The 26981-nt window shown below is 41.7% G+C and overlaps 1 protein-coding gene across 1 annotated transcript in view; it reads right to left on the bottom strand.

The window, feature by feature from the left end:
* Positions 1–26981, bottom strand: part of SND1 (staphylococcal nuclease and tudor domain containing 1) — a 410452-nt gene that overhangs the window by 251381 nt on the left and 132090 nt on the right. Inside the window, exon 11 of the mRNA XM_027574982.1 lies at positions 11101–11190. Within this exon, the coding sequence (XP_027430783.1) occupies positions 11101–11190 (90 nt within the window). The remainder of the gene's footprint in view (positions 1–11100; positions 11191–26981) is intronic.

The following is a 26981-nucleotide window of genomic DNA, read 5'->3' as shown; positions in this document are numbered from 1 at the left end:
AGATCATTTTAAAAGAGAACAAATCAGAGATGCTGCACATTTTCGATTACGGAGTAGAGACACAGAAACAGCCGCAGACAAGACCTCTGGCGCTGGGGAAGGACTGCTCAGGAAGCCACAAGACTCCAAAGAGCAACCTGACGGTGAGGGCTGGACTGCATAACGCATGGAGCATACTACCACCGATCCGGTGGAGAGGTGAGTTCATAGTCGTAATCCATATACAGGAATCCAAGAGAAAAACATATTTACTCTATGTATTTTTAATGCCTTCATGTGTCTCAGACAATGCTATGCCTAAAGTTTCACTGGTCAGGCTCAAAGTCTTTATCAGTATGAGGAAATTAAAGAAAGCAGGTGACAAGGAAACCAGTTCCAAAGCTTAGAACTACAGGGTGAGCTTTCTATATCCCTTCTATCTAGATATCCCCAATCTTTCTTAAGACCTTCTAGGTACCAGTTTACAAATCCCACCTCTTCTGTGAAGACTTAATGGGGATTGAACTCAATTCCTGACATTAGGGACCAAGAGCTGAAGAAAAGACCAGCTCTTTGCCCTGTAAGGCTGGGGGAGGGAGGTCGGAACTGGGTATTGCTCTTGAAGAAGTGGGCACAAAAGTATACTAGGAGGACAGAGAGCCCAGACTTCACATGGGGAGCCAGAATCCAGGACAGTGGTAAGATTCTTACAGAAAAACAAGTGTGAAGGCAAGAAGCTGTGAAAAGGCTGGGCCGTGTCTATGGAATGGGGAGAAGTTTGTTGTGACACATTATATGGATAGTAAAGTAGGAAGTAAGACTGGAAATGAAAGCAAGATCCTTAAATGACATTATGATATTTTATAAACAACTGTCTTTCCTTTGATTTTATGGTCATTGAAGAAATGAGATACTTTTCTGCAGGCATCTGGGGATCCCGAGTTTGTGAAAGGAACAGAAGTACTCAGGTAGAAAGCAATCTGACAGCAATGTCAAAGACTGCAAAGACCAGAAGGAGCAGACCAACCACCTAAGGTGGAGTTGCAGTAATTCAATTGAGATATATGAGCAAACAGACTAAAAGTCAAGGGAAGAATCGTGAAAAGGAAGATCTGAAAGAGCTAACTGTGGCAGAATCAGGCAAACTTAGGATGAGGATAAGGAGACTGTGGACGCTAAAGTTCAGGACAATGGGCAGGGGAGACATTATTTAAGATCAACTACAAAGGTAGCCAAGGCAGTCTGTGGGCAGGAAGAAAAATCATATGGAGACCACGAGCTACATTTTGGACATAAGAGATGTCACCTATTTACTGGAATCTGTATTTGAGTACCCAGTGGTCAGCAGCTGGAACAGATCTGTAGGAAGAGAAAGAAGTTAGGAGTGGAAGCATTCCTAAGAGTCAGCAGTACCTGCTGCAGCTGAAGCCGGTAAGTGCACAAGGTCACACAGCAGGTGAGAACACTCTTGTTTCTGAAAGACAACTATGATCTGTACAATCCACATTACTATTAATCCAATATTGCCAAGAGACACATTTCTGTTATCTCACCAGTTATTCAAATCTGTTCCTATTCAACTTTACACATTTTATGTAATCTTGTCTGAGTTAGATTATAAGCAACTTGTGACACAGATGACATTTCATTCATCTTTACTTCCCCTCCATAAAGGTACCTAATAACCGTATGTGCCTTTTCTAAACTATTAATTCCACGAGAACAGGTGTTTGTAAGGCTCCATCCCCAATGCCTAGAACAAGGTATAGCACAAAGTAGTTGCTCAAAAAATATCTGCTAAATGAATAAAAATGAATTGATTTCACTAGGCTACCACCTCTGGTCTTCTTAACATATCAAGTGATTAGGCATGCCAAAGCTTTAGGGGCTGAGTCCTCAAAGAGAATAAATCTACTTGAGCTTTGTCTTCACAAGAAGACTACCTGCTCATCTGCCCAGCACAGCCCAATCCAAACAAACACTTGTTGAAACCAGAAGAGGAGAGAAGGCAAAATTGCAAGGAAAATACCTTGCTCAAAAAGGCCTGACTGAAGACAAAACCTGAGATTCCTAGTTACCGAAGGAAATGCATGCATAGTTCTGCAGTCAAAACGTTAAGACATGGTGCTCCAGAAAACAGACTTGTAATTATTCCTAATGTTCTATTCATCACCCTTGAATGGGATGAGAATGGTTCATCAAAAGCTATTGCCAGGAATGATTCCGTCCCAGAGGATGCCATATTTCAAACTGCTGCTAATTATTGAAGCAGAAGTGATCGAGACCCTGAATATGGCGGCCTTCTTAAGCGGACAGCAGCATTCACCCCCAAGGAAGAGAAATAGGACAAGTGTGAGGGTGAGCCTACAGACAAAACTAGAAACACACTCAAGTCTAATCAATTACTCTATAGCAGTTGTCAGTTGGCCTGGAGATGACAATGCATAAAGCCATAAGTAATGACGAAAGAATGAACACAAATATAAAAAGCAAGACAAGACAGGCAGGGGACCAGGGGTGCAAGAACATCACACATTCAAACCCTTTCCAATGGATCAGTTTTGCAGAGGAGCTCGTTACCAAAGTACAAACCCAGAAACAAAAACTCTAACCAAGAGCCAAATGGCCAGATACATGAAGAAGCTAACCTACTTTCCTACTTTATCACTTTCCTAGGGCTGCAGTAACAAAACCCCACCAACTGGCTGGCTTAAAACAACAAAAATTCATTCTCACAGTTCTGGATATTTCAGGTTTGAAATTAAGTCGCTGACATGCTCCCTCTGCAGGGAAGAATCTCTCCTTGCCTCTTCCTAGCTTCTGGTGGCTCCTGCCATCCTTGCATTCCTTGACTTGCAACTGCGTCACTTCAATCTCCACCTCCATTGTCACATGGACTTCTGATGAGGGTACCAGTCATTGGGTGTAGGGCCCACCTGACCCAATCTAGTATAATCTCATTTTAACTTAAATTATATCTGCAAAGACCCTATTCCCAAATAAGATCATATTCAGAGGTTCCAAATGGGCAAAAATTCTGGGGGGTGACTATTCAGCCCACTACACCTATCATCATGAAAACACCAGGAAAGCCTGTCCAAGCCAGCCATCCCCAAGAGACAGAATTGCAGCACGTTAGAAATACCTGAAAATTTGCCAAAGAAAAGAAAACTAGCAAATGAAAGCAAGAAGGCAGTTCCAGGTATCAATAAAAACTTGTTTTCAGATAAGAGCAAAAAACTTCACTCAGATTTTAAACATGCTAAAACAAGGAGCTTACAACTACATGGCCCCAATTACAAAGATGTAGCCCTAAAATACCATTTCTAACCCCCAGTTGTGAAGAGTCAACAGAACTTCCACCTTAGAGCCAACAAACACTTTTGTATACTACCTTCTTGTACATGCACAGGTTGTTCATACCCTCGGAAAAGAAATACACAAGCCACCAGAAGTATTAGTCTAACTTTCTGAACATTAAAAAAAAAAAAAAAAAAAAAAAAAAGCAGAGGTCACACAGAAAGAAACCCTGGAAAGTCAGTGCTTAAAAATGTAACTCGCCAATTCTAAATAATGTGTTATTTTGCAAACATACAAGATTTTTGTTTAAGTTTTTTTCTTATTAGAAAAGTTATAAGTACTATCTCTGTATAGATCCTTTTAAGAAGAAACTATTGGAGAAAAAAATATTGAGAAAAGATAGCAAGAGTCGAGTTTCCTTTCCAACTGAACACATCTGTACCCCATGTCACCTGACACTTTTCTACAACATAAGATATTCTGTACACTATCATAGAGCCCAAGTGTAAAATAATCCATTCTCTGTAAACCAGGAGGTATAAGAAGTTTGAGGATTTGCAATTCAGCACATTTTGTAAGGTTTTTGGCACATAAGGGTTATTTTTAAAGAGGGAAAAAAAGCCTGTCCTCTCCCTACCCCCAAACACAGCTGAGCTGATTCAGCACAAATCTCCCCTTAAAATAAAATCCTAGTTTCCAGAGAATAAGCATGGAAAGTTCCAGCCCCAAGGACGACATTTCAGAAACCTAGCTGAAAAGATCAGGAGTGGGTGGCTTAAGAGAGACTGACCACAAATCATGTTCTAAACGTAAGAACTATCACCAGAAAACTGCGAGCAACTTGGGAGTCCAGGGAAGAAAGTCTTTAATAATAAGCAATGTAATATACGAGTATTACCCAGAGATATGAGAATCTCAAGGATTCTGGTAGCTAGTGAATCATTTCCCACAGGTGAGCATACAGAAATTTCCAGGAATGCAGCTGAAGGTTTTAGCTTCTTCATTTAACTTAGAGATGCTTTCTGAAGAGGATATTACAATATACATCACACAAATACTACACTTCACCAAGGAGCAATGTGCTCAGCTCAACGCCCTGATGGCCCCTAAGGCGCAGAGGTACTTTTCACAATCTGCAGATAAAACATTCAAGAGCTCATTACCAAAAAGAGCATTGAGGTGGCAGCAGGTAGAAAGCTACCCTGCCCAGAACAGCGAAATTTCCAGAAACAGACAACTCTACAGTTTTGTTAATCACCTTCACCAGACAAGGGAACTGAGTCCAGGTCACTCCCCAAACCCACAGGATAAAGGGCATCTAGGTGACTCCTGGTCTCCAGTGCATACTGACACATTGCCTTCATGTCTAAGTGGGAGAAGTCTTACTAGAAAAAAGCATGGTCAGAAATTACGAGTCATTCAAAACATCTCTTGATCTGGTGAGTATCTACAGTCATTTATTCGAAAACTGTACAGCCACGTTGATGGTAACAGCTGGCACAAAGAAGGCAAGGACACGCAACCTTGTATAAACCTGTCAATTTACATCACAATGCATTCACAACCTGAGGGCCTGTTCTGATCATTAATGTAAGGGACTTTTCCATAGCGTGAGTGAATCAAATTAATATGAAGTGGGAAATGTGGAGATGACAAAGGGAATGTTTATAAAAACCAAACTAAAACACATCAGAGGTAATTAAGAACAAAAATCCCCAGACTGCCAGCTTTGCGCTTAACGCAGCTGATTAAGAACACACTGCAAAAGACAGAACTTACAAGTGTTTTGAAGGAAAAGGACAGCCCTGTTAAATAGCCAGCAAGGAGTGAAGGAGTTCCTCCTCAAGAAAGCGCCAGACCCTTGAAGAGCTTTCACAGGCTGAGTGAAAAACTGCTTCTGCTAAGGAATGTCACCCCAAGTGCCTTCAAAGATCTATCCTTGCACAGGGAAATGAGCAGTGAGTGTGCTCCTCAATCTCTCCCTGGCTCTGGGCCAAGATAAAAAAGCAACCTGACCTTTCCTTTCTCCCAGATGCTCCCAACTCACACCTACACCAAGAGATTGAAAAGGAAATCAAGCTTCAACACTGGCTTAGCAATGTTCCCCACGACCTCACAACTGTCTGTGTAACTAGCAGAAGAACATGCAATCTGACACAAGTTTCTCTGAAGAACAATTTGATGAAACATCACTTCACAGGGGCATCTCAAAGACTAATGAGATCATGTCTAGAGAGCTGAAGGCACTCCGAGGGCTGATCTATGGTGCTCTTGCCACCTGCTGATATCTGTAGACTAGGATGATACAGTGAAAGAGAATCAACTTCTTGTAGCACGTAACGTATGTGTTATATACAAGAACTGACATTATCCCAAAAGGGACCGTGACCCAGGTTATCTATGTTATTCAATACACACAACATGGAAGTGGGTCTTTCTAGACAGCCTTTAATTTAGCAACTAAATGCACAGACACCTGGATAAAACAATTTCTATGAGCTTCTGTTTCTTTACCTGTAAAAATAGGAATACATGCATACATCTTGGGAGGGAGGTGAAAATTAAGTAAAGTTAAATAAAAGTGAAAATATTCAGTGCTTACCACGAAGAGACAATTCAATAAATGACAGCCCTGACCCTGTTACGCTCAAATGAGCATTATGTAAAATGTCTTAAGAAGTCTGTCTAGTTCACAGTACAAATTGGAATGGCATGAAAATCATAGAGAGGTGTTCACCAAATCGCAAATGAGCCACATCTTCTATAGTTGGCATCCCAAGGAAACAAGGCTATTAACAGTAGTTGGGCTGCCAACCAGTTCTTAAAGCACATTAACCCAGAAGAGAGGGAAGATCATTTACATATAATATCAACCATTTCCAGATTGACTTTAGAGTTCAGAATGAAGATACAATCTCATGCTACTTCTTCCATATCTGGCTAACCCTAGGCAAATCAGGTAGGACCTATTTCTAGCTCCCTTAATATATTCTTATCTGGGTCCACACAGTCTTCATCCTAATGCTCCCATTTTCCCCTGAAGTTAATTAATTTAGAAGAAATTTACTGAGCACCTACTGTGCATCATAAATTGTATATACGGAACCCTGGGGTGGGGAGCAAAACAGATGTAGGCCCCAGTTGGCCTAATAAAATGAATCTGATGAGAGATATTAACACAAAATACATTAAGGTGTGAAAAATTATGTACAAATTATCAGAAGCGGGGTTGTTTGGGGACAACTTGCCCCAGGAAGTCACGTTTAAATTGAATATGAAGGATAACTGTAAGATAAATAAGGGGAAAGGAGGACAAAAAAAGTATCCCAAAGAGAAGAAACTGCAAGTGCAAAAGCCCTGAGGTGACAGCATAATGCATTTCAGAAACCTAAAGGCGGCCAGAAAGGTGGCCAGGGGGTGCATGAGAGAAGGGGGTAAGGGCTTCTTTCTGGGAAGGGGTAAGGGCTTCTTTCTGGGAAGCAGGCTGGAACCAGATTATGCTGGACCTTGTAGGCAACAGGAAGCAATGGGAAGCCAAAAGTGTGTCATTGGTGAAGCTCCCTTTAGCTGCAGGTGCAGAACAGACTGGAGCGGGAAAGAATGGCTGCAGGCTCCAGGAGTCTCGGTGAGGGGCATCTGACACAAGGCTGCAGCAGCACAATGGAAGGAAGAGGAAACACACACATCTACACAGCAGGAGTTGGTGAGGGGTTGGGGTAGAGGGGTAAAGGAAGGGGGGGCATCAAAGATGTCTCTGACAGCAACAGAATGGCATGATTTCCAGGACACTGGACGAGTCCAGAGTTTCTGACAGAATACCACGAGTTCGGACTTAATGAATCTTGGTGCAAAGATCATTTCCACCTACCCCAAAGAGCTCCATGCCTTCAAAGTACAGACTTCAGGAAAGAAAGGTTTCCAAAAGAGAAGAACCATCTAATGCAATATGAATTTGAAATAACTGCCAGTATTATTTATAGGCCAATAACTTCCCAACTGTCTGCATTTATCAAGAAAAACGCTCCATTTTAAGTGCCTAAAAAAGAGTCAGCCTAGTTCACAGAACACGTTTTGATGGCATGAAAGCCAAAGTTGGCTGTTAGTTTACAAATGAGCCTCATCTCCAAATGTGCTTATTCAACAAACACTGGCAAAAACATTGAGGGAGCAAAGACATATTTTGGGGCCGAGGACTGTGGAGACAGGAGAAGTGCGGACTGAGCATATAGTGCCAGGCCTGAGGCTTCTCTGCACTCCTGCTTCTTGCAACCCCATCTCTTCCACTCGTCCATTTTTGACCCCTCAATTGTCCAAGCAAGTTCCAAGTCCGAACACAATAGTTCCCATGGTGATGGAAATTGTACAATTAAGGGACAGGAGTTAGTGATTCATAGGTCATTTGTAAATGCTGTATTACATGGATTTAAAATACTCTGAGATTCTACTTTAGAGATTCTATGAGACAGCTGGAGAAAATTCCCAGCGAAGATCCCAGTTATTATCACCTTCTTCCACCGAGCACAAAATGATTTAGGCACACAAACTCTTCCTGTCAATGGGCTGGCCTTCTCTAAGCATTGAGAAAAATATGTATATACACAGGAAGACATTGCTCCTGCTACTAGAAGAGGACTGTCGCCCTGGTTATTTTAGGACATCAATCTCACCACCTTATACACACCTAGGATGTCATGCCACAAAACTAAAAGATGTATGAAAGTTACCATGGATTCCATTTCTCCACTATGTTAGGGCCATGAAGAACCCCAGAAGAAATTAGCGAGACAGTTCTTCACCAGACATTCTCCTTAGTCAAGATTTTAGTGTAAGCACAGATGGTAGATGGTAAACAGAGGATGGGGAGGGAATTCCACCAGGCAGTATGGCAATTCAGACAGCTTCTGAAACACTTCCAACATACACACGTATTCTTGCACGTCTCCCTCAAACCAGAGAACACACACACACACACATACATTTTACACAACACATATACACTTTACACATACACAAACTGCACAAGGAGACACTCATTTTGTGGAAGCTGGAAACTTGATGCCACATCTAACCAGATACCACTCAAATCTGTGCAATGGGATGATGTCAGTCAAATAGTTGCACATTGATTCACATCTCTTGACCTCAGAGCCAGTTTAAAAAAAAAAGTAACTGTTAGATTCTATAAAAAAAGGCAGCACTATTAAACAAGACAACACAACTTACCTGACTGGCATCTGGAAAAACATGAAAGGTTAATATCATCCTAGATTCTTATAAAAATCCCATGAGAAAGGGAAGGCAAATAATATTCCCAGTTCACAAGTGATGAAACCAAGGCTCAGAGAGGTGCACGGTTACTTTAATTAAGGCACTTAGCCAGAATTGAATCTTGGGAGTGAATCAAAGTGAACTTCCATAACCGAAATGGAGACCATTGAACCTAACGAAGCATCTTACCAGTTTACCTTCAATCTTATTTCTCTATATTCTAGAAACTCCTCAAAACTGTCATATTATAGACTCTCTGGGATGGTCAAATAATAATCTGGGCAGAGAAGATGATTTTACCTCCATTATCTTGCTTAAGCTGTGACAGGCTGCCCTAATCAGCTTTTGTGCACAGAGGCACATAGGCACACAGGCACACATGCTCCCTCTCGGTGCCTCTTAATCACCATGTGCCATGCTGAACAGCTGTGGAGGTCTGAAGGGAATTGGCAGAAATGTGCAATGATGTGCTAGCCACCCCCCTGAGGCAGCAACTGCCCTGCCTGCTCCCAAACTCGAGAGAAAACCTGGGTGTTCGCTGTCGCAACTGAAGGGCCCAGAAGACAGGCAAGTGGTTTCAGGTGGTGAGTCAGGAAAAGCAGTTTGCATCAGGAACGTTCCAGCCCAGCAGAGCTGAGCAGCATCCTACTCCCCGTGCAGGGCTACAGTATTCATCATTTATACAATGTCACCGTGGGGGACAAACCTGGGCTCAGCACAAATTGAATCCAATCAACTCTTATGCAGAAGAACCAGTAAACAAGGCTTCTCCCACCAAGAAGGAACCTAATTGCTTAAGAACTGCCACCATATCTGACACATGGGATCAGTCCTTCTATCCTGAGATAGAGGTCTTTACAGAGGGCTGGCACATACCGTTTGAGAGCAGAACCCTTGGCTAACCTTCTGGGACCACTCAGCATCAGCTGCAATAAGCTGTGATCTACGCTCCCAGGGATGAAACAGAATCAGGTGAGGGCAACATTCAAAGAAGCCAGGTGGGTGCCATACCACATGGCGCACAGACAGCTGCGTAGGAATCAAATAAGTGCTGCCCCCCCCCCACCCGGTTACTTTTGGATGGATTTCCATAGAAATCCACACTCTTGAGGAATTCCTTGTTTGCTTCTATGCTATTGTTTATGGGCCAGCAAATGAGCGATAGGCTATAAAGTTGGTGAAATAGAGATGTCGACATTAGATCAGATAATAGGAGATCTAGAAATTGAAAGAGGCCTAAAGCCATCATTCGCACTACACTTCATGAATGAATACAGCATTCTGTCAAGTTTTACACAATGACAAATGAGCCTATTCTCTGAAGGAACCTGAGGAGATTTAACACTCATTTTAGGGAATCCAGTTTAGTTTCTCTACTTCAAAATCAGCAATTTCATCCCATGCCAACTTTAAAAATCTCTTTGCTATAATTTATATTTCTAGTGACTATGGTATATAATAAAACTGGTTATGTTTATGATAGACTACTCTGGCCTTAGTGCAAAAGCCAGAGCCTTATGAAACCTCTCACATCATTAAAAATCTGCATTTAGGTAAAGAATGCTAATGTGGTATTAATGTGTGTTAAGGGCAGATTATACAGAATGGCCTTATCTTTCTCAAGACATGAGAAAAATCAGACCCAAAACATGGTATCTTCCCAGAAGAACCCTCACTGAAGCAAAGTACAGAAAAGACAAATCACAGTCCCTCCCTGAACAGATTTTCTTCAACCACCATCAAAGGAACTACACCACTCATTTCCTTTGTTCATCGAGGACACACACACCTGCCCAGGATATTTAGGGTGGGGAGGTCAGGGAAAATAGGGAATGCTCAGAAGCTCACTCTCAGCCTCCCAAAAAGGCAAGTTCTGCAGCTGGTCACAGAATACACGCTCTAAGAACACACGAAAATGCACTCTTAGGGCCTCTGGGCTGTTGCACCAGACCAGAAAGTCCCCATGCTGCACCACAAGCTCCACAGAAACTACTACGAAACCACACAATCGTTCCCCGGCAAGGCTGCCCTAGCACCTGCAGTAGAAGCTACAGGAAGTATGACAAGCTGAACAAGTGGAGGTGGCTTATGCACCACAGTGCATTTCAGTAAGCATGCTCCCGTTCCAGGAGAGCCCCTCTTCTCAACAGCCAATCTATTCCTCAGGAGTAAGGGAGGCAGAAAAAACCGGCAACCTTCCCTCAATAGCATATCCCACAGCACCGACTTTTAATGGAGGTGGCTGAAGAGAACAAGGGAGCCAAGTAAATGAAGCTCGGGGCAATATGCAATTACTGAAACTGGAATTGAGCCTGGACCTTGGAAAGAACATGCTGTGAGAGCTTTGGCAATCACACTGTGGTCAGGGCCCCAATTTTAAATCTCTCCCACGGGATACCACTTCCTGAGACACAGCCACGCCCCTCTTCGTATCAAAGTAATTCCGCTTGACTTGGCAGAGGGGTGTCATCTGTTGGTCTCTGGGATTCCATCACAAGGGCCCAGCTTAAAATGATCCCTAACCATTTGCAACTATGTTTCTGTCTCATTTACCTTTTTCCCAATAAGCTTCTTTCGAAGAAATTCCCGGGCTTCAAACATGTAGGGAATATCATATAGGGGACGTAGTTTCTTGTTCTTATCCTAAAAGAAAAACAAAATATCACATCAGAAATGAGAAACAAACATCAAAAAACGCACAAATGAACACAGCCAATAAAACAAAAGTACATCAAAAAACGCACAAATGAACACAGTCAATAAAACAAAAATACTAGAATACATCTGAAATATGCTATCTCCCAGTATCACAAATATTAACTAAGTGCCAATACACAGTAAATGATTAACAGATATTTGGATGAAATGCTTTACAGGGAATGAGATCATCTTTTTCACATGACAGACTCAAAAATAAGTAATGAAATGTTTGTAATTATCCAAACTGGAAACAAGCAAATGTTCATCAACGAGGAAAAGACCTACATAAACTGTCGTATAGAAGAAGCTAAGTATTAGGGCCCTTCAAATATTTATAGATACACTATGAATCTAGTTCTATTATTCTGTAAGCCATTATTAAGGACCTACCAACTCTTAGCACCACACAAAGCTCTGTGTAAATATATGTTATAATCCTGGATTCAAAATTCTTACAAACTAAGAATAATAAAAGAGTAATACAAGAAAAGCTATGACACTGCAACAGATATGAAATGGCAACACAAAGCAGTTTTGAGTAAGTGCTAAATTGTGTGATACAGACTAGGGACTAAGTGCTATCAGAGTTCAGGGAAGTGGAAAGAAAGAAGTAATCAGGAAATGTTTCACTGACAAGGTGACATGGTTTCATTGACTTAATATGAGTTTACAGGACAAGAAAAAACTAGAAAGAAAATTAGAATTGAAAAAACAGAACAAGCTAAAGGAGGTAGGAATAAATAGTATTTCAACACAACATGTACACACATAAAAATCAACATACACAATTCTTTCGTTATCTCATAGGTCCCAGACTTCTCCCCAAAGAGGTTACTGTTCTAAGCAATGTAACTACAAGAATATGGGAGAAGGTTCTGGAGGAACTTGACAAAGAGGGAATGGATAGGAACTAAAGTGATATGAGAAGCATTAAGAGAGGCGCCTGGGTGGCTCAGTCGGTTAAGCGTCTGCCTTTGGCTCAGGTCATGATCCCAGGGTCCTGGGATCGAGCCCCACATCGGGCTCCCTGCTCAGCTGGAGGTCTGTTCCTCCCTCTCCCTATGCCCCTCTCCCTCTCCCTGTCTCTCTAATAAATAAAATCTTGGGAGGGAGGAAGGGAGGGAGGGAGGAAGCCTTAGGAAGGAAGGAAGGGAGTGGATAGAGGGAATAAAAGAAGAACAATCCAATATTCTAACTCATGATGACATGCATACGAAGTTAAGAGAAGTTTGTCTTTTGATGGGGGGTGTGGAGGGCAGGAGGATGTTACAAGAAATAGGGAGATGTTGGCTAGATTGCTAGGTCTGATTAATGTCAGACCTAAGTAATATCTCTCCCCTGCTGAGCCCCTAAGTTCCACAGGAACAGAGATCCTGTCCATCTCTGTTATCCTGTGACCCTGGAAACAAGTAGAGTGCCTCCCACTTATAGTACATGCTAAATAATAGTTGGATGAACTAACTACAAAAGAAATATGCAAAATGACATACACACAAAATCAAGTATGCTAGAAGAATAGGACTACACGTATAGATTTCAGAATCCCTAGGACCCAGATCATACGGGGGTGGGGGGGTTGGGATTCACAAATAAAGAAGAAAATCAAGGACTAACTAATCCAGAGGTGTGCAGCTGCTTACCCATCCTGTAGCTCACCTGGCCTCACCTCATTATAATCCACTCTATACTGAAAGAGGTATTCAAGTTATTTTCCCAAATAGCCAACTACTCCTAAATAAAGAACCTTTATCATTTAAATACCCCATGTTTAAACTAATCCTAATGACAATACTGAGGTCAAGGGAACTGAAATAGGTGTTTCCTCCTATACCTAACCAAGCCTTGCTGCCCAGAACACATCATTTAAACAACTCATTGACATCACCAAGAAAAATCTCTACGAGAATGCGGAGAATTGAGTTTGAGCTCCACATTCATCGTGCAACTGCCTTCTAGTTCCTCTGGTTAAACAACAGTAACAACAAGGCGGCGGCCTTCCAGAAATGAAAGGCGAGCTCCTTTTCCTTCTTGGATGTGTGGGACTCCACAAGTTCTCAATGGGAACAAAATGGATTGCCACACCTGGATCAAATTCCTGGGGTGTCACGATCACTGTATAGTGAGGGATGGCCCTAAACATGAAGTTTTTTTGCAGGAAAAAAAAAAAGAAGAGGAAAACAGGATACGTGAGGGTTGCTGGGGTAGAGGGAGTTCTGCGTAACATAAGGGCAAAATACACAGGATTATGGATATTTTATGAACATTCAGGCAGCCAAATCAAAATAGTGAGTCACTCCTGAGGAGCTAAGTATAATATATAAGCCATAAAATAGAGTTTATGATGACAGTCAATGATACAGTAAGAATGCTTGCTAGACAGAAGATTCTAGGTGCCAATAATGAACAGGATTTTTAATAAAGACAAAATCAACGGTTATCAGAATCAGCCCTCAGGAATAAAGAAGTGCCAATGTTTACATTCACAATGCAATGGAGGACAAATTTATTTACAGAGAGTAGCCGTGTAATTACACAAGCCTAAGTGAACATCATCATAAAGAGTGAAGTGAAGAAAATATTGACATTTACCTTGCACAGCCTCATGATTTATCACAGGACCTGAATGTGTGAACCTTACCCTACTTATTCTGAAACACCACAGAGACCACAAGGCAGTATGACTTGACTGGACTCTGAAACAATGAGTGAAAGCTAAGAAATAATAGTTTTAACAAACATTCAAATGAAGATCATGAGATGAGGTACACCTAAGTGAGTGAAAATGACTGAAAAAGAAAGACACTCAACAGACACTCCAAGCCAAAATGCTCTCGGAAGAATGAAAGAAAATAAGATAGTATATCAACAAACATCCCAATAAAAAACCGGGCAACTTCAGAGTCTGATTATGTCTCTCATGAAGCTAGGAAAGAACTAATAGCAAAAGCAGAAAACAAGGTATCACAAGTGAAAACAGAATGATCTTGTTACTCTAACCCTTTAGAGCTAGTAGCTATTGACATCTGCAAACATCTTACAAGAGAGATATTATAAGTCCCTAGGAAACCACAAAATAAAAGCAATTCCTCCAAATTACCAGGTACATAAAAGCCTTTGAAATCTCTAAGAGGCAATTGAAGTATGGAATGTATTCTGAGAAAACGGGACTTTAGCGGAATCTTGCCTGCGAAAAAGGACTATCTAGTTTAGATTCTAATTTACACAGAAATATTTTTTTAAAAAATAAAAATAGAAGAGAATGCTTGCTTTATCTGGTGGGCAGATAATACAAAAACCAATACGTGCTGTAATCACTGTTCATCCTGAGAAATGACCTTGTATGTAGGCCCTGCAATGACTCACACATTAGAGAGAGAACTTCAATAATCTGTACCTCTCACTGGTTTGGAGAGGGAGGCCCGACACTCACATCTCAGCATCTAAAGACCCACTTGGCATTTTTACAGGAAGTTATGTTTGGCTGGTTGCCAAAATGTGGTTGCTGTTCAATGCTCACTTGGAGGGAATGTCAAGGCCTTATATTCACCCCTAGTTTTGAGTTTCAACCTCAGGCCAAATTTTATCTAGCTCCTCCTGTAGCAAAAAAAAAAAAAAAAAAAAAAAAAAATATATATATATATATATATATGTATATATATACAGTAAAAAAAAAAAATCTAATGCCCTAGAGATACTGCAGGATTTCTTAAACAAGGCTTGAAACAAACCACGGGGGCAAAAAAAAAAAAAAAGAGCCTAATAAATGTGGTTCCACTAAAATTAAAGCTGTTCTTTACTGAAAAGACTTCATGAACAAAGTTGACAGGCCAAAGTACAAACCTTTAGTAGTTGATGACTGAAACAGATCTGGAAAAAGCGGGGGAGGATGAGGGAGCTGGTGTGCAGGGTCACAGCTGTCATGTGATCAGGGTAGGCCTTATGGGGCAGATTAGAATTTAACAAAGACTTAAGGAAGGTATGGGATAGAGCCATCTGGAGAAGGGCAAGGACAGTGGCCAATGCAAAGACCCTGTGTTAGGAGCATGCCTGGTGGGTTCAAGAAGCAGCAAAGACACCACTGTGGCTACAACAGTGTGCACAGGGGGAGAGAAAGAGGAGATGAAGACACACGTCTGACTTAATATTTGAAAAAATTACTTTGGCCACTTTGTTGGTTAACAGGCACCATGACAAGGAAAGGGTAGAGAGCACAGGGAGACCAAGGAGGAGATTGCGACAGTAATCTGGGCAGAAAATGGTGGTAGATTACATCAAGGAGGTAGCAGTGAGGGAGGTAGGAAGTGGTCAGAATCGGGAAATATTCTGACAGACAGATGGCATGAGAGGTGTGGAAGAAAGGGAGGAGCCAAGGATGACCACAAGGATTTTTATATGAGAGAAAGGACACAGGGGTGGGGTCATCAGAGAAGATGGCCAGGAGCTGAGTTCCGGGCATGCTAGGCAGACAAGGGGGGAGCTGGGAGGAAGGCTCTGCACTGGTGGTACACATTCGGCAGGTGCTGGCGTGCGGGCAGTGTGAAAGCTAGGCATCTGAAAAGGACTGAGGACTGGGCCTTGAGGCATTCTAACATTCAAAAGTGGTAAGAGAAGGAATCTGCCAAAGGAGAATGAGAAGGAGCACTCAGTGAGCTGAGTAGGAGGAAAGTACCAGAGCATCAGGCCCTGGAAGCCAAGGCAAGAAAGCGAATTGAGAAGGAAGAAATGACCAACCGGGTCAAGTGCAGCAAAGCAGGAGAGAGCAGGACTACGATTTGCATGGTGGATGAGCTAAGTGAAGGTCATTAGTAAGTGGACAAGGAGAGTTCTGGGAGAGCAGCAGGGGCAGAGGCTGTTGGGAACCAGGAATGGGAAGCGAAGCCCTGGAAACAGCAAGCACATGCAATGCTTCCAAAAGCTGTGCCACAAAGGAGTATGGAGGGATTATGTGGCTGCTGGCAGAGGAAGCAGGATGAAGACAGAGCGCTTCTGTTTTCCATCATAGAGGAGAGAAATGATAGGCACTGGTCCAGTGGAGAGAAAACAAGTGACAATGTAGAAGAGAGGACAGGACTTCCAAGCCAATGTCCTTGAATAGGCAAGACAGGAGTGGCTTGACCCAGAAGCACATAATTCATCATCAGGTATGAGCACTCAGCTACTGTCAGGTAGGCAGATGTGGTGTAAGAGTCACTGGGAAGTTCTGATGAGATTTGCTCTGCAAAGAAAGGAAGAACTCTAGCAAATCGGTAAGAAAAAAGAGAAATGATCCAACAGGAGAATTGGCAAAAGGGATAAACAGACATTTCACTAAAGAACTCCAAATGGACATTAAGCATAGGAAAAAAGTAATTTTTAATCAATAATCAAGCAAATGTAAATTGAGATACTATAGGACATCCACTATATTGGCCAAAACCTTTAAGGTGAGAATGTGGGGAAATGGGAGTGCCCTCTCAACACAGATGGGGAGTAAAACATGGCTCAACTACTGTGGCAGCTTGACACAGCGCTACTTGTCATCATTTGCTTAAATCCCTATAATTAAGAAAGTCTACTTAGAGGTAGGTATGTACCCTAAAAAAGTTTTATATGTACAAGACAAATGTAACAACATTCACATTAACGTTTCTGGTACAACCCTGGAGTAGAATACTACAGAGCAGTTAAGTTGAATTAGAGCAACCCAAATGAACAAATTTGAAAAAATATCGAGCAGAATAAACAAGTTGTAGAATTATTTGGTAAAATTCCACATAGAGACTAAAAACACACATGCAACATTATTCATAGAGCTATATAAGCAGCAAAAGTATAAAAATGCAAAGAAATGAAAGACAATGGGTATTGATGTGGGATGGGTAGTGGGAAAAAGAGAAAAGGAGCAGGGGGAAAGAAGCGGGTTTGAGGAGGAGTACACGAGACTTCCAGCTTTCTCTGTGAGGTTTTCTGTCTTTGAAAGAGAAAAAGACACGCTCAAGAACATGTGGTATATACCAAGGCTGAAAAAGGAATGCCTGTTATATTATTCTATAATGTTGGAATGTTTTTAAAGCGAAAAACGTTCAGGGATAGGAAACCCCAAACCTTGTTTGGTCAACATTTTCCCTTTGCTCACAGTATTTTACTGCAGAGGAATAAAATATGAAACAATGGGTCATTTTTTTCTCATAAAAAATGCATTAAATTCCATTTTTTCCCTCCAAAAAAACCCCAAAAACCCAGTGTTCATAGATGCACCCTTCCATGAGGCAGAACAGAATAATTTAACTACAAATGTGCTCTCAAATAACCAGTGTCAAAAACAAGTTTGATTTTTATTTTTAATAGGAGACTTGAACTATAATAATATTAATTAAAGTAGCCAAGCAGAATTGTACTCTATGAAGATCTTAAGACTGACTGTTGAACTAAAATAAGTACAGACATGATCAGATTAAAATGGATAAAATTTCCAACAGTAAATAATGGACAAGTCCCAGTTGCCCTGCCACACACGCCATTTTAATAAACAAAGGCTGCTATTTCCATTTGAATTATAGACTGAACATAGGAACATAACCACATGCCCTGGGCATATTTACAATCAAGAACCTTTCAATTCCTTTGCCAGCCAGGAAACAGAATCCACAGGGATATCCACTATTTTATGGTGCTTAGCACATAGAGTAGCATATTTTTAATAAAGGTGGTCACCTAACTAGAAAGCTATAGTCAGCACCTGGGGAAAGGTTCAAAATTGTAACTGCCTTGGCCAAGTGGAAGTCAGTTTGTGCCACTCTATCTAAAGGAACATACACAGTAAGTGCATATATCCAAACATTTCTCTAGGAGTTGTTTCATAGAAAAAAGATGCTTATTTCCCAATTAGCTTCATTTCATTCTTCCAATCAAAGTTATCTCTCAAAGGTAAACTGAGTCTATTAAAGAGACATGATCTGCTTAAGTTCCAAACTCACAATGCAATACATTTCATACATATCTCCAGGAAGCAAAGAGGGAATGGTAAATAAAAGAAACTTAAATCAAACTGTGGGGGTGAGGGGTGGGGGGGGAGGGGTGGGAGGTGGTAAGGGGGAGATATTATAAAAATTCACAGGTGTAAGACTGGAAGGGGCTAGCTAGTCTTCCAACCCCATAATTATGCCCCTGAAGTGTTTCATTGCTTCTATAGGTCCCTCAAATTTCTCAATTTTTCTGACAACCATATTTGATCCTGCTGATTCTATGTTTAAGGATCTAATAACATACATGAAAAACACTCAAATTTAAGGTTTAATAATCAATGCTATTATTAATGATGAGGTTCAAGCTGAAGGAGTCTGAGAGAACAGGAGAAACAGGAAGGTCATTTTGACCTTATCCCTACCATTCTCCCCTCCAACAGGTCATAAAACCTCATAGGACAGATGCCCTTCCTATATCTGGAGGAAGGAAAAGAACATCCTTATTTCCAAAGAAAAGATAACACTGCAAAGAATCCAAACCAACAGGCCTTGACACTTCCCTCATACGCTTTGACCTATCATATTTCCAGCCAGCAGTCCATTCTTCATTGACCTAACATAAAAACACTCCAGTCTGTTTCTTATTTACTTTCTTATGGAAGCTCCCATGTCATATAAAACTTATATTAAATAAATCTGCATGTTTTTCTCCTGTTAATCTGTCTTTGTCAGTTTAATTTTTGGACCCACGCAGGGACCCTATGGGGGAAGGAAAACTTTCCTCCCCCCCTACAGTAACAACACTATCACCCCTACAACAACCACCCTACCAAGCAGGCTGAATGCTGACAACAATGCTACCTGAATTGTGGTAGCAAGGATTAGGATTCCAATTTTACAGCAAGGAAGGGAAACGTTCCTAGCTCATGTAACAGGTAATAGGAGAGCTGGGATTCTGGACCCAGCTACCTCAGAGGACTACGCTCATGGCTGGTGGGTGGGACACTATACTCTGGGACTGTTTCTTCCAAAAAGCAATCATCGCCTCTCAGTGGTTGTCACATTTTGGTGTGCCTAAGAATCACTGGGGAGCTTGCAAACACGCAGACTGCCAGACCCACACCAGATATTGTGATTCAGTAAGTCTGGTGTATGATTTCCATAATTCCGTATTTTTAATAAGTAGCAAGAAGGTCTGTGGGCCACACCTTGAAAAATGATGCTGTATATATTGAGGGCCTAGCCCCACTTAAAACAATGGCAAGAAAAGGGGGGTTTAAAGGTTTTAAGAGTCAGAAAGCAATACTGAAGTGCTTCATGTCAAATGGTTAAACAAAAATTAACAAGTAAATAATGGGGGAATTCAAGTGTATCTCTATATATGCAGTTGGAGGTGACTCAGTATACCTACTCCTTAACCTTCTACATAGATAAGACAACTTAAAACATTCTAGTAATAATGGTGACATAACAAGATTTTTCAAATATTCCTCAAGTCCAACTATAAGACCGAATGTGGAATCCAAGAATCAAGAGAGAAAACCAACACGCCCATGGGCAGGGAACAGCAAAAGTAGGCATATCCTCTCTCCTGTCTGCCCCTGTCCTCAGACACACAGTGGTCTAGACCTAGACTAGCCACACTGAAAACAGAAAAGAGGAAGTGACAATTCCCCAAAACAGGCCCAGTTACAACCTGGCAAAGTGCCAGGAAAACAGCTTCAGTGTATCCAAAGAGGTAAAGAAGCAGTGCAGGTTTAGGCAGCCTTATGTCCTTGAAGGGACTCACCCGTCATCTGCAGTGCACAGCATATGATTATGTTCCACAGGAACTTGCACATCCCAAAATTAAAGTACCATTTTCAAGACCATCATGAAAGGGGAAAAAAAATGTCTCTGGAGACTGCTCTTCTACTCAATTACATTAGCCAACTATGAGCATTTTCAGAAGTACTTGCTATTTATTGCTCAGATGCAGTAAGGCTGAGGGAGGGAAGGGGGGGGCAAGAGGCCAAATATCAGGTCTTTTTCCCCCAAGCCCCTGTCAAGGCTGTAAGAATAAATACTTTAAAGGCTCTCAGGGCTCCAAAACCATTATCCAAGCAACAGACCATATGGATATGGGGTCCCTTCACTTAGCTGCAAATACTTCTTCCGCAGGCAGGAGGAGGGAGTGAAATCAAAGGGCGGCACTAGCCTTCACGGACGTCAAGGCTAAAGAACGCCACAGCTCACAAGTAGGAAGCTGTGCGACCCACAGCCACAATGCTCCCGGGCCCACGAAGAAAATGGAAAATAAACGAGACTCTGGAGTCCTGCCCCATCATCTTCTCCCTGCCTAGGGACGGCTTCCAACACGTAAAAGGGCAAAATCTTTTCCCCTCACTCACCAACTGCTCTGAAAATAGAAGTCTGCTCCAAGGGGGAACTAAGTCTGGGCCACCTTTCCAAGAGAAGTAGTGAGGATTCTGCCGATAAGACAGGGATAATGAGACAGAAAGGGCGCTGGATCCTTGAAGAGAACAAAGCTCAAGTTCACTACTCCTGAAGTCACAGACGGAAGAACTGTCCTGGACCTTGAAATCAAACACTCCTCAAGTATGTGATGGCAACAAATGATCAAGAGTTAAGTGCACAGCTTGCTGCTGATCCAGAGAATAAGAGCCCGGGCTCTAAACAATGATTCTGGCACCAGCAGCTCCTGGCTGCTCAAGTGCCTCAGTTTCCTCCTAAGAATCAGCAATTTAAAGAATTACCTGGCATTATACAAGTGAAAAGAGCAGGCAAAATTATTTCAAAACCCTGTAAAAATCATAAAAGGGCTAGATGTATTAGTACAAATTAAGGCAACTCCAAGTTCACATTCAAGGAACATTTCAGGTAATATAAAGTCCACAGGAAAACCAAATCTGCACCTGCAGTGTTACAAAGAAGCAAAGCTACTTTGCTGAGTTAAGTTTTACAACATCTAACATGGATGTTAACAAGAGCTAAAATGTCAAGAGACAGAAGAGATAAGCCAAAGTTACAGCACTAATCACTTTCTGCCTTGTATTACTGTAATTTAATTACTCCATATAGGTCTTATCTTCCCCACCAGACCACAAAAGGGAAGATCACTGTGAGAGAAAAAAGATCTTTATATTGCCCAAGAGTGCCTAGCATAGTGCCATAGTCCTAGAAAATTCAACATGCTGAGAGAATACAATGAGGAAAACAAAAAGTCCTATCTAAAAGATTTATTTTTTTAAACTCAAACTGTACTTGTGATTATAAGAATAAATGGAACTGGTTAATAAATATTAAAGTGAATTTAAAGGCGGGTGAGGGGAGAGAGTATCATTGTAGGTTCATACCACTGTTAGCAGATTCACTGAATGAAGGCCCCTCATACAACAGTACTTGAAGGTGAACTACTTCTATTTTTTTTTTTTAAGATTTTATTTATTTATTTAAGAGGGAGAGAATGAGAGACAGAGCATGAGAGGGAGGAGGGTCAGAGGGAGAAGCAGACTCCCTGCTGAGCAGGGAGCCTGATGTGGGGCTCGATCCCAGGACTCCAGGATCATGACCTGAGCCGAAGGCAGTCGCTTAACCAACTGAGCCACCCAGGCGCCCGAAGGTGAACTACATCTAATGTCTCTACCTTCCGGCTAGTATTACCAAGTAAGATGCGATACTACACAAATGATATTACTGAATAATGATTAAAAAGATTCCAGGCTAGATACTATCTCACTGTACCAAACTATAAAATCGAGGCTCTCTGTAAGCAATGATGCAAAAGTAATACTCTAACTGCAGTGTGTAATGTCAGAAAAAACAAGTGTATAAAATTCAAATAATCGGTCTGTTCCCTTTTGACCTGGCTGAGAATTTAAAGCAATCTTCTGTTCTCTCTGCAAGTCTGACATAATGAATTCTGTTACTTACAATCTCTGAAGGAAAAAAAATACTCTTGATCATTAGCTAATGGTTACCAGAAATCCTTACAAGAGCACATAATACCACTCAGAATTTAAGTAAAGCTGAATTGATATTTTTAAAATATCAAGTGTGACAGTTCAACACTAAAATAAATGATACTAAACTACAATATAAAAGCAGATTTCCTAATGTGGAATCAAAGTAACAGTCCCCCCTCCCCCAACTCATAAATTTGAGATTAAACTTAAGCCTAGACAAGGGCATGTGCTGGGGTGATGTTTCTGGTGGCTAAGATGGAAGAAAAGAGAAGGCGAGGGGAAGACTGCAGGGCCCTTCCTCTGTTCTGGAGACTGATCTGCAACAATCCTAGCAGGTGCAACGTGATGCTGAATGACGCACGCACTCTTCGTGTGCTGTCCAAATGAGCAAACAGGGCTAGGAAGAAATAAAAAATAATGAGTGACTCTCTAGTAGGACCTCCTTCTACCAAGCTAGTAGTTCTGAAGATTGATTGCACAATGAATCAATATTAACATGGGAAACCCCTTCATTGGAAAGAACACAAAAAGTCTGCAAATAAGAAACCAGAGTTTAAAAGCGGAAGGGAAAATGGAGCAGGGAGAAAGCATCTTCAAGGACAAAAGCAGGCCTGGAGGTCTGCGAGGTAATGGAAACCAGCAGGGACCGGTACATCACAACTGGCTCTTCCCTTCTGGAACTGCTTTCCTTTTCACTGGAAGCTCATAATTAACCAGTTGGCCCCAAATCATGTTTTCTAGTAATGGAGAAATCTTCTCCCACATTTCTTACCCTTCATCCCCAGGCTAAAAATGGAGAGCCAATGCCCTCAGAAGAGACAACCCCGTTACTTAAAGTACAGGCTACATGCCAGATGAAACCCATCCAGCACAGTAATGTGCCACAAGCCCTCCCACAGTCCTAGAAGAGGAGGAAGGAAAAGGAGGAAAAGAAAATAAATCTCTTACAATAGGAAACCAATTTTCTCTGTAATAGATCGCAGGATCAGGGAAGCCCATTCAAAAGATAATTTTTTGTTAGAGGAATGTTTCTTTGTGAATGCCTTTCCTTCTTCACCATATTAAAAAATAACTATTAAAGTTTCTTCCTAGAACAACACAGAAGAGAAAATGATGCTGGATATGACACCATTATTTAGCTGGTGCCAGTGGAACCTTCAATTGAGCCAGATTTCAAGTCAAATTTGTGCAATAAATTGTGATGCATTTCAAAAACCGAGACTGAATTATGTAAGTGCATGGCTTAAGGTCTCCCTTTAGACACTGAGCTTCTGCCTTGCCAGCTGCATCACTCCAAGGTCTAAATCAGGCTGCCATGTCTAGTGCCATATATTTTATCCACCAAATTCAAAGTACGCTCAGTCTGGGTTTAATTCACTAAAACAAGGCCTGTGCCTTCAGGACAGGTTATCATTCTAGCCCTACAGAACAAAGAGGACTCTCTTTTACTCTACAGTCTACCTGTCATCAATCAGAAATGACAACATTCATCAACCACTACCACCATAGAGAAACATGGACGAATCAAGTTCCCAGAACGATGAACAGCATGGACATTCAGGTCCAGCACCCAGCTGGCAAGGCAATTCTAGAACTAGAGGCATTATGCCTTGCCCTACCACAGGAAGAGACCTTGACAAGGTTGAATCCAGACTTGCTAGAAGTTGCTCCAGGAAAGAGATTGTCCTTTCACCCAACCTGGAATAAACACAGTCAAGAAGGGGTTGAGGTTATTCTGTACCAGTCATTTGCACCTAATGCACAAGCATTCTAGTGACCAGATCCCCAGAAGAGTCGGGTGAGGGCAGGAGGGCCTGAGTAGGGAGCCCCCACTCTGAGCTCCGCAACAGTGGTTATCATCCATGGCTGTGTCGTCGGGCTGAGACTGGCGCCTTGGTCAAGGAGAATGCAGTTTAAGCTCCTGTTTTATGTAATATCACTCTAAATTCCCTGGTTCTTCTAGCCATAAACAAAACTTTAACTGTGCCTATTTAACAACATTTTTATGTCAATCACACCACCATCCCATTGCGACAACCACACACTTACTGTTCCTATTGCCGGCCTTCTGACTTATTAACTCCCTAACAGAAAGGGATGGCTCCACTCAGTTTCTCCAACACACTGTTAAAAAAGCAAAACAAACATCCCAAACCATGTGAATGCCTACTATGTGCTTGGTACTTTAAAAATTATTTCTAATCCCCACAGCAACCAATTAGGCTGGAATGACTAGCTTTGCTCGAATAAGTTAGATACCCAGAGAAAAAACGTGCTCAAGATAACACGTCAGAGCAGAAGATCCCAAAAAAGATCTGTCTGGCTCCAGCATCCATACTAGTTTCTCCCTTTCATCTGCCTCAATACTACTGGGACAGACCAATAACCCACAGGCTTTTCGCTCCCGACTAGTTCCACACCCAATCCCCCCACAGACCTGAAAAGGTCAATTAATTTCAGCATGTACTGCATGCCCACCCAAAGCCACCAGCTCCTGGGAAGCTCAGCGAGATTAAGTAAGCGGGACACAGTATTTGTGCCAGTTATGAAGCTACTGTCACTCAGTTTCAAACCTAACCTTTTTTAAATTCCACTTTGTGATGCTGAGATGGGCAAACTGCCAAGCACGTTTCTGCTTTGCCAGCTGGTTCCCTGTTAGGCTCTGCCAATAGGAGATGTTAGCAGGAGAATGGACAGGAAGAAGGAACAAACTCTTTCCTATTCCTGTCAGCTTCTCCAGAGCTACACTTCTTCCTCTCAGCAATGGCAGTTTGTTCCAGGAGCAGTAACGGATTCCAGCTTACAGTTTTCCCAACACTCCCAGAAGTCGTCTCATCACACCTCCTCAGATTCTCCAGAACCAATCAACCGGCAGGCCCTCCTGGCAGGTCTGGGTCCCAGCTCCATGGTGTTTCTTCTTCAAGCTTAGACACACAAACATCAGCTTGACAGAGGTCTGTGTCCCCCTTCCAATGGGTCCATCCTCCAATTTTTAAGTTTTCATATTCCGTCTCTTATTTGTCCTCCCAACACCACAGGTGGTAGCTGCATCTTGTAATGAACACCTCTATGTGAACCTTAGGGTTCTCTTTTTGCCTTTTTAGAATTCCCATGCCTGATTAATAATTTCTTACATTAAGTTGCATCTGTTAAAATAACTGGTATGGTTTCTGTCTCCTAAAACAGTGGCCAAAAGCCTCCTTGCTATATAACTGGACAAAGAAACATGCAACCACCAGATAGGTCAATACTCTTGATAACCAACACTCTCCTCCTCAGAGAATACTCTTACCCATTCCAGACTATGGCACCTGACCAGGACCCCTATATCAGGACCATGCACGATGTAGAAATGTGCATAAAAGACTCAAGAAGAATGGAACGAGTGCACATGAAAAGCTTCCACAGTTAAAACAGAGGATGGAGTGGGGCTCCAGGGTGGCTCAGTTGGTTAAGCGTCTCAATCTTGATTTCGGTTCAGGTCATGATCTCAGGGTCGTGAGATCGAGCTCTGTACTTAGCATAGAGTCTGCTTGAGATTCTTTCTCTCTCTCTGCCCCTTCCCCTGCTCACACTCTCTAAATAAATAATGTTAAAAAAGAGGTGATGGAGAGAAATGCTTGAAAGATTCAACTGGTAACGTAAGTACCACACTAGAGTAAAGAGATTTCCAAGCCAGTATGTCCCTAATCCATGAAGTCAACAAGACATAAAATTTAAACAATGAGAAGAATGTATCCTAAACTTTTTCTACCTGATACATTGTTAAACGCTCTCTTGGATAGTGAATCATTTTGTGATCTTAAAAAGCTCAACCATAACAAGGCTACATTCATGGTTTCATTGGTTGGGATCACTGTAAACACAAAGTAAAAACCTTAAATGTTTCAAAGTGGATACTACCATAAAGAGGAACAGAAATAAAGTGAGGATTAGTAGGGATGGCCAAACTCATAGGCATAGAACACTAACAACATGTCATTTTTCTACTACAGCAAAATGGAAAAGTAACATCAGATTTGATATTATATATCTTATCATAAAAGATTACTGAATGGATTCTAGAAACTCCTCTTATGTCATCAGTCAAAAAAGGGGGGGGGGGCTCAGTGGTTGGGCGCCTGCCTTCGGCTCAGGTCATGATCCCATGTCCTGGGATCAAGCCCAGCATTGGGCTCCCTGCTCAGCGGGAAGCCTGCTTCTCCCTCTCCCACTCCCCCTGCTTGTGTTCCCTCTCCCTTTCTCTCTGTCAAATAAATAAATAAAATCTTAAAAAAAAAATTTAAAAAGTGGAGCTCAGTGGTTACCAGGGACCTGAGTGGAAGGGGAAAAACATGTTTAATGGGTATAGAGCTTCAGTTCTACAAGATAAATCTCTGGAGATCTGTCTCCCAACAACATGCATATACTTAACACTTCTGACTTGCACACTTAAAAAATAAGGAAACTGGTAAATTTTAAGTTAGGAGGTTTTGTTTTTTTTTTAAACCACCAAAAAATGTAGAACTCATTCAAGGTAACAGTCTGATTTCTATAATCTCGGAGAAGCATCAGCATGCTATCAAATTGCAAGTTAACATGCGAATTCTCAGATATGATTCCAGATCTCTGGTTGACAGCACAAAAAAAAAAGAGATTACTTGGTCACTATTTATGGATATGATCATGCTAGTCCAATTCTGATCCCAACAACTATATTCCAAACTGTTTCCTTCCTGAACAAGAACAAGAACCACAACAGAATCTTCTACTCTTTTTATGTTCTATCCTATGCCTGGATGTGACTGCTTCTCAGCACTAGAGACTCTACTTACTAAAATGACAA

The sequence above is a fragment of the Zalophus californianus genome, chromosome 12, assembly GCF_009762305.2.
Source record: "Zalophus californianus isolate mZalCal1 chromosome 12, mZalCal1.pri.v2, whole genome shotgun sequence".
In the NCBI taxonomy this organism is placed as follows: Eukaryota; Metazoa; Chordata; class Mammalia; order Carnivora; family Otariidae; genus Zalophus; species Zalophus californianus.
The sequence above is the reverse complement of the archived record's forward strand: the minus strand, read 5'-3'. Positions and strand labels throughout refer to the sequence as shown.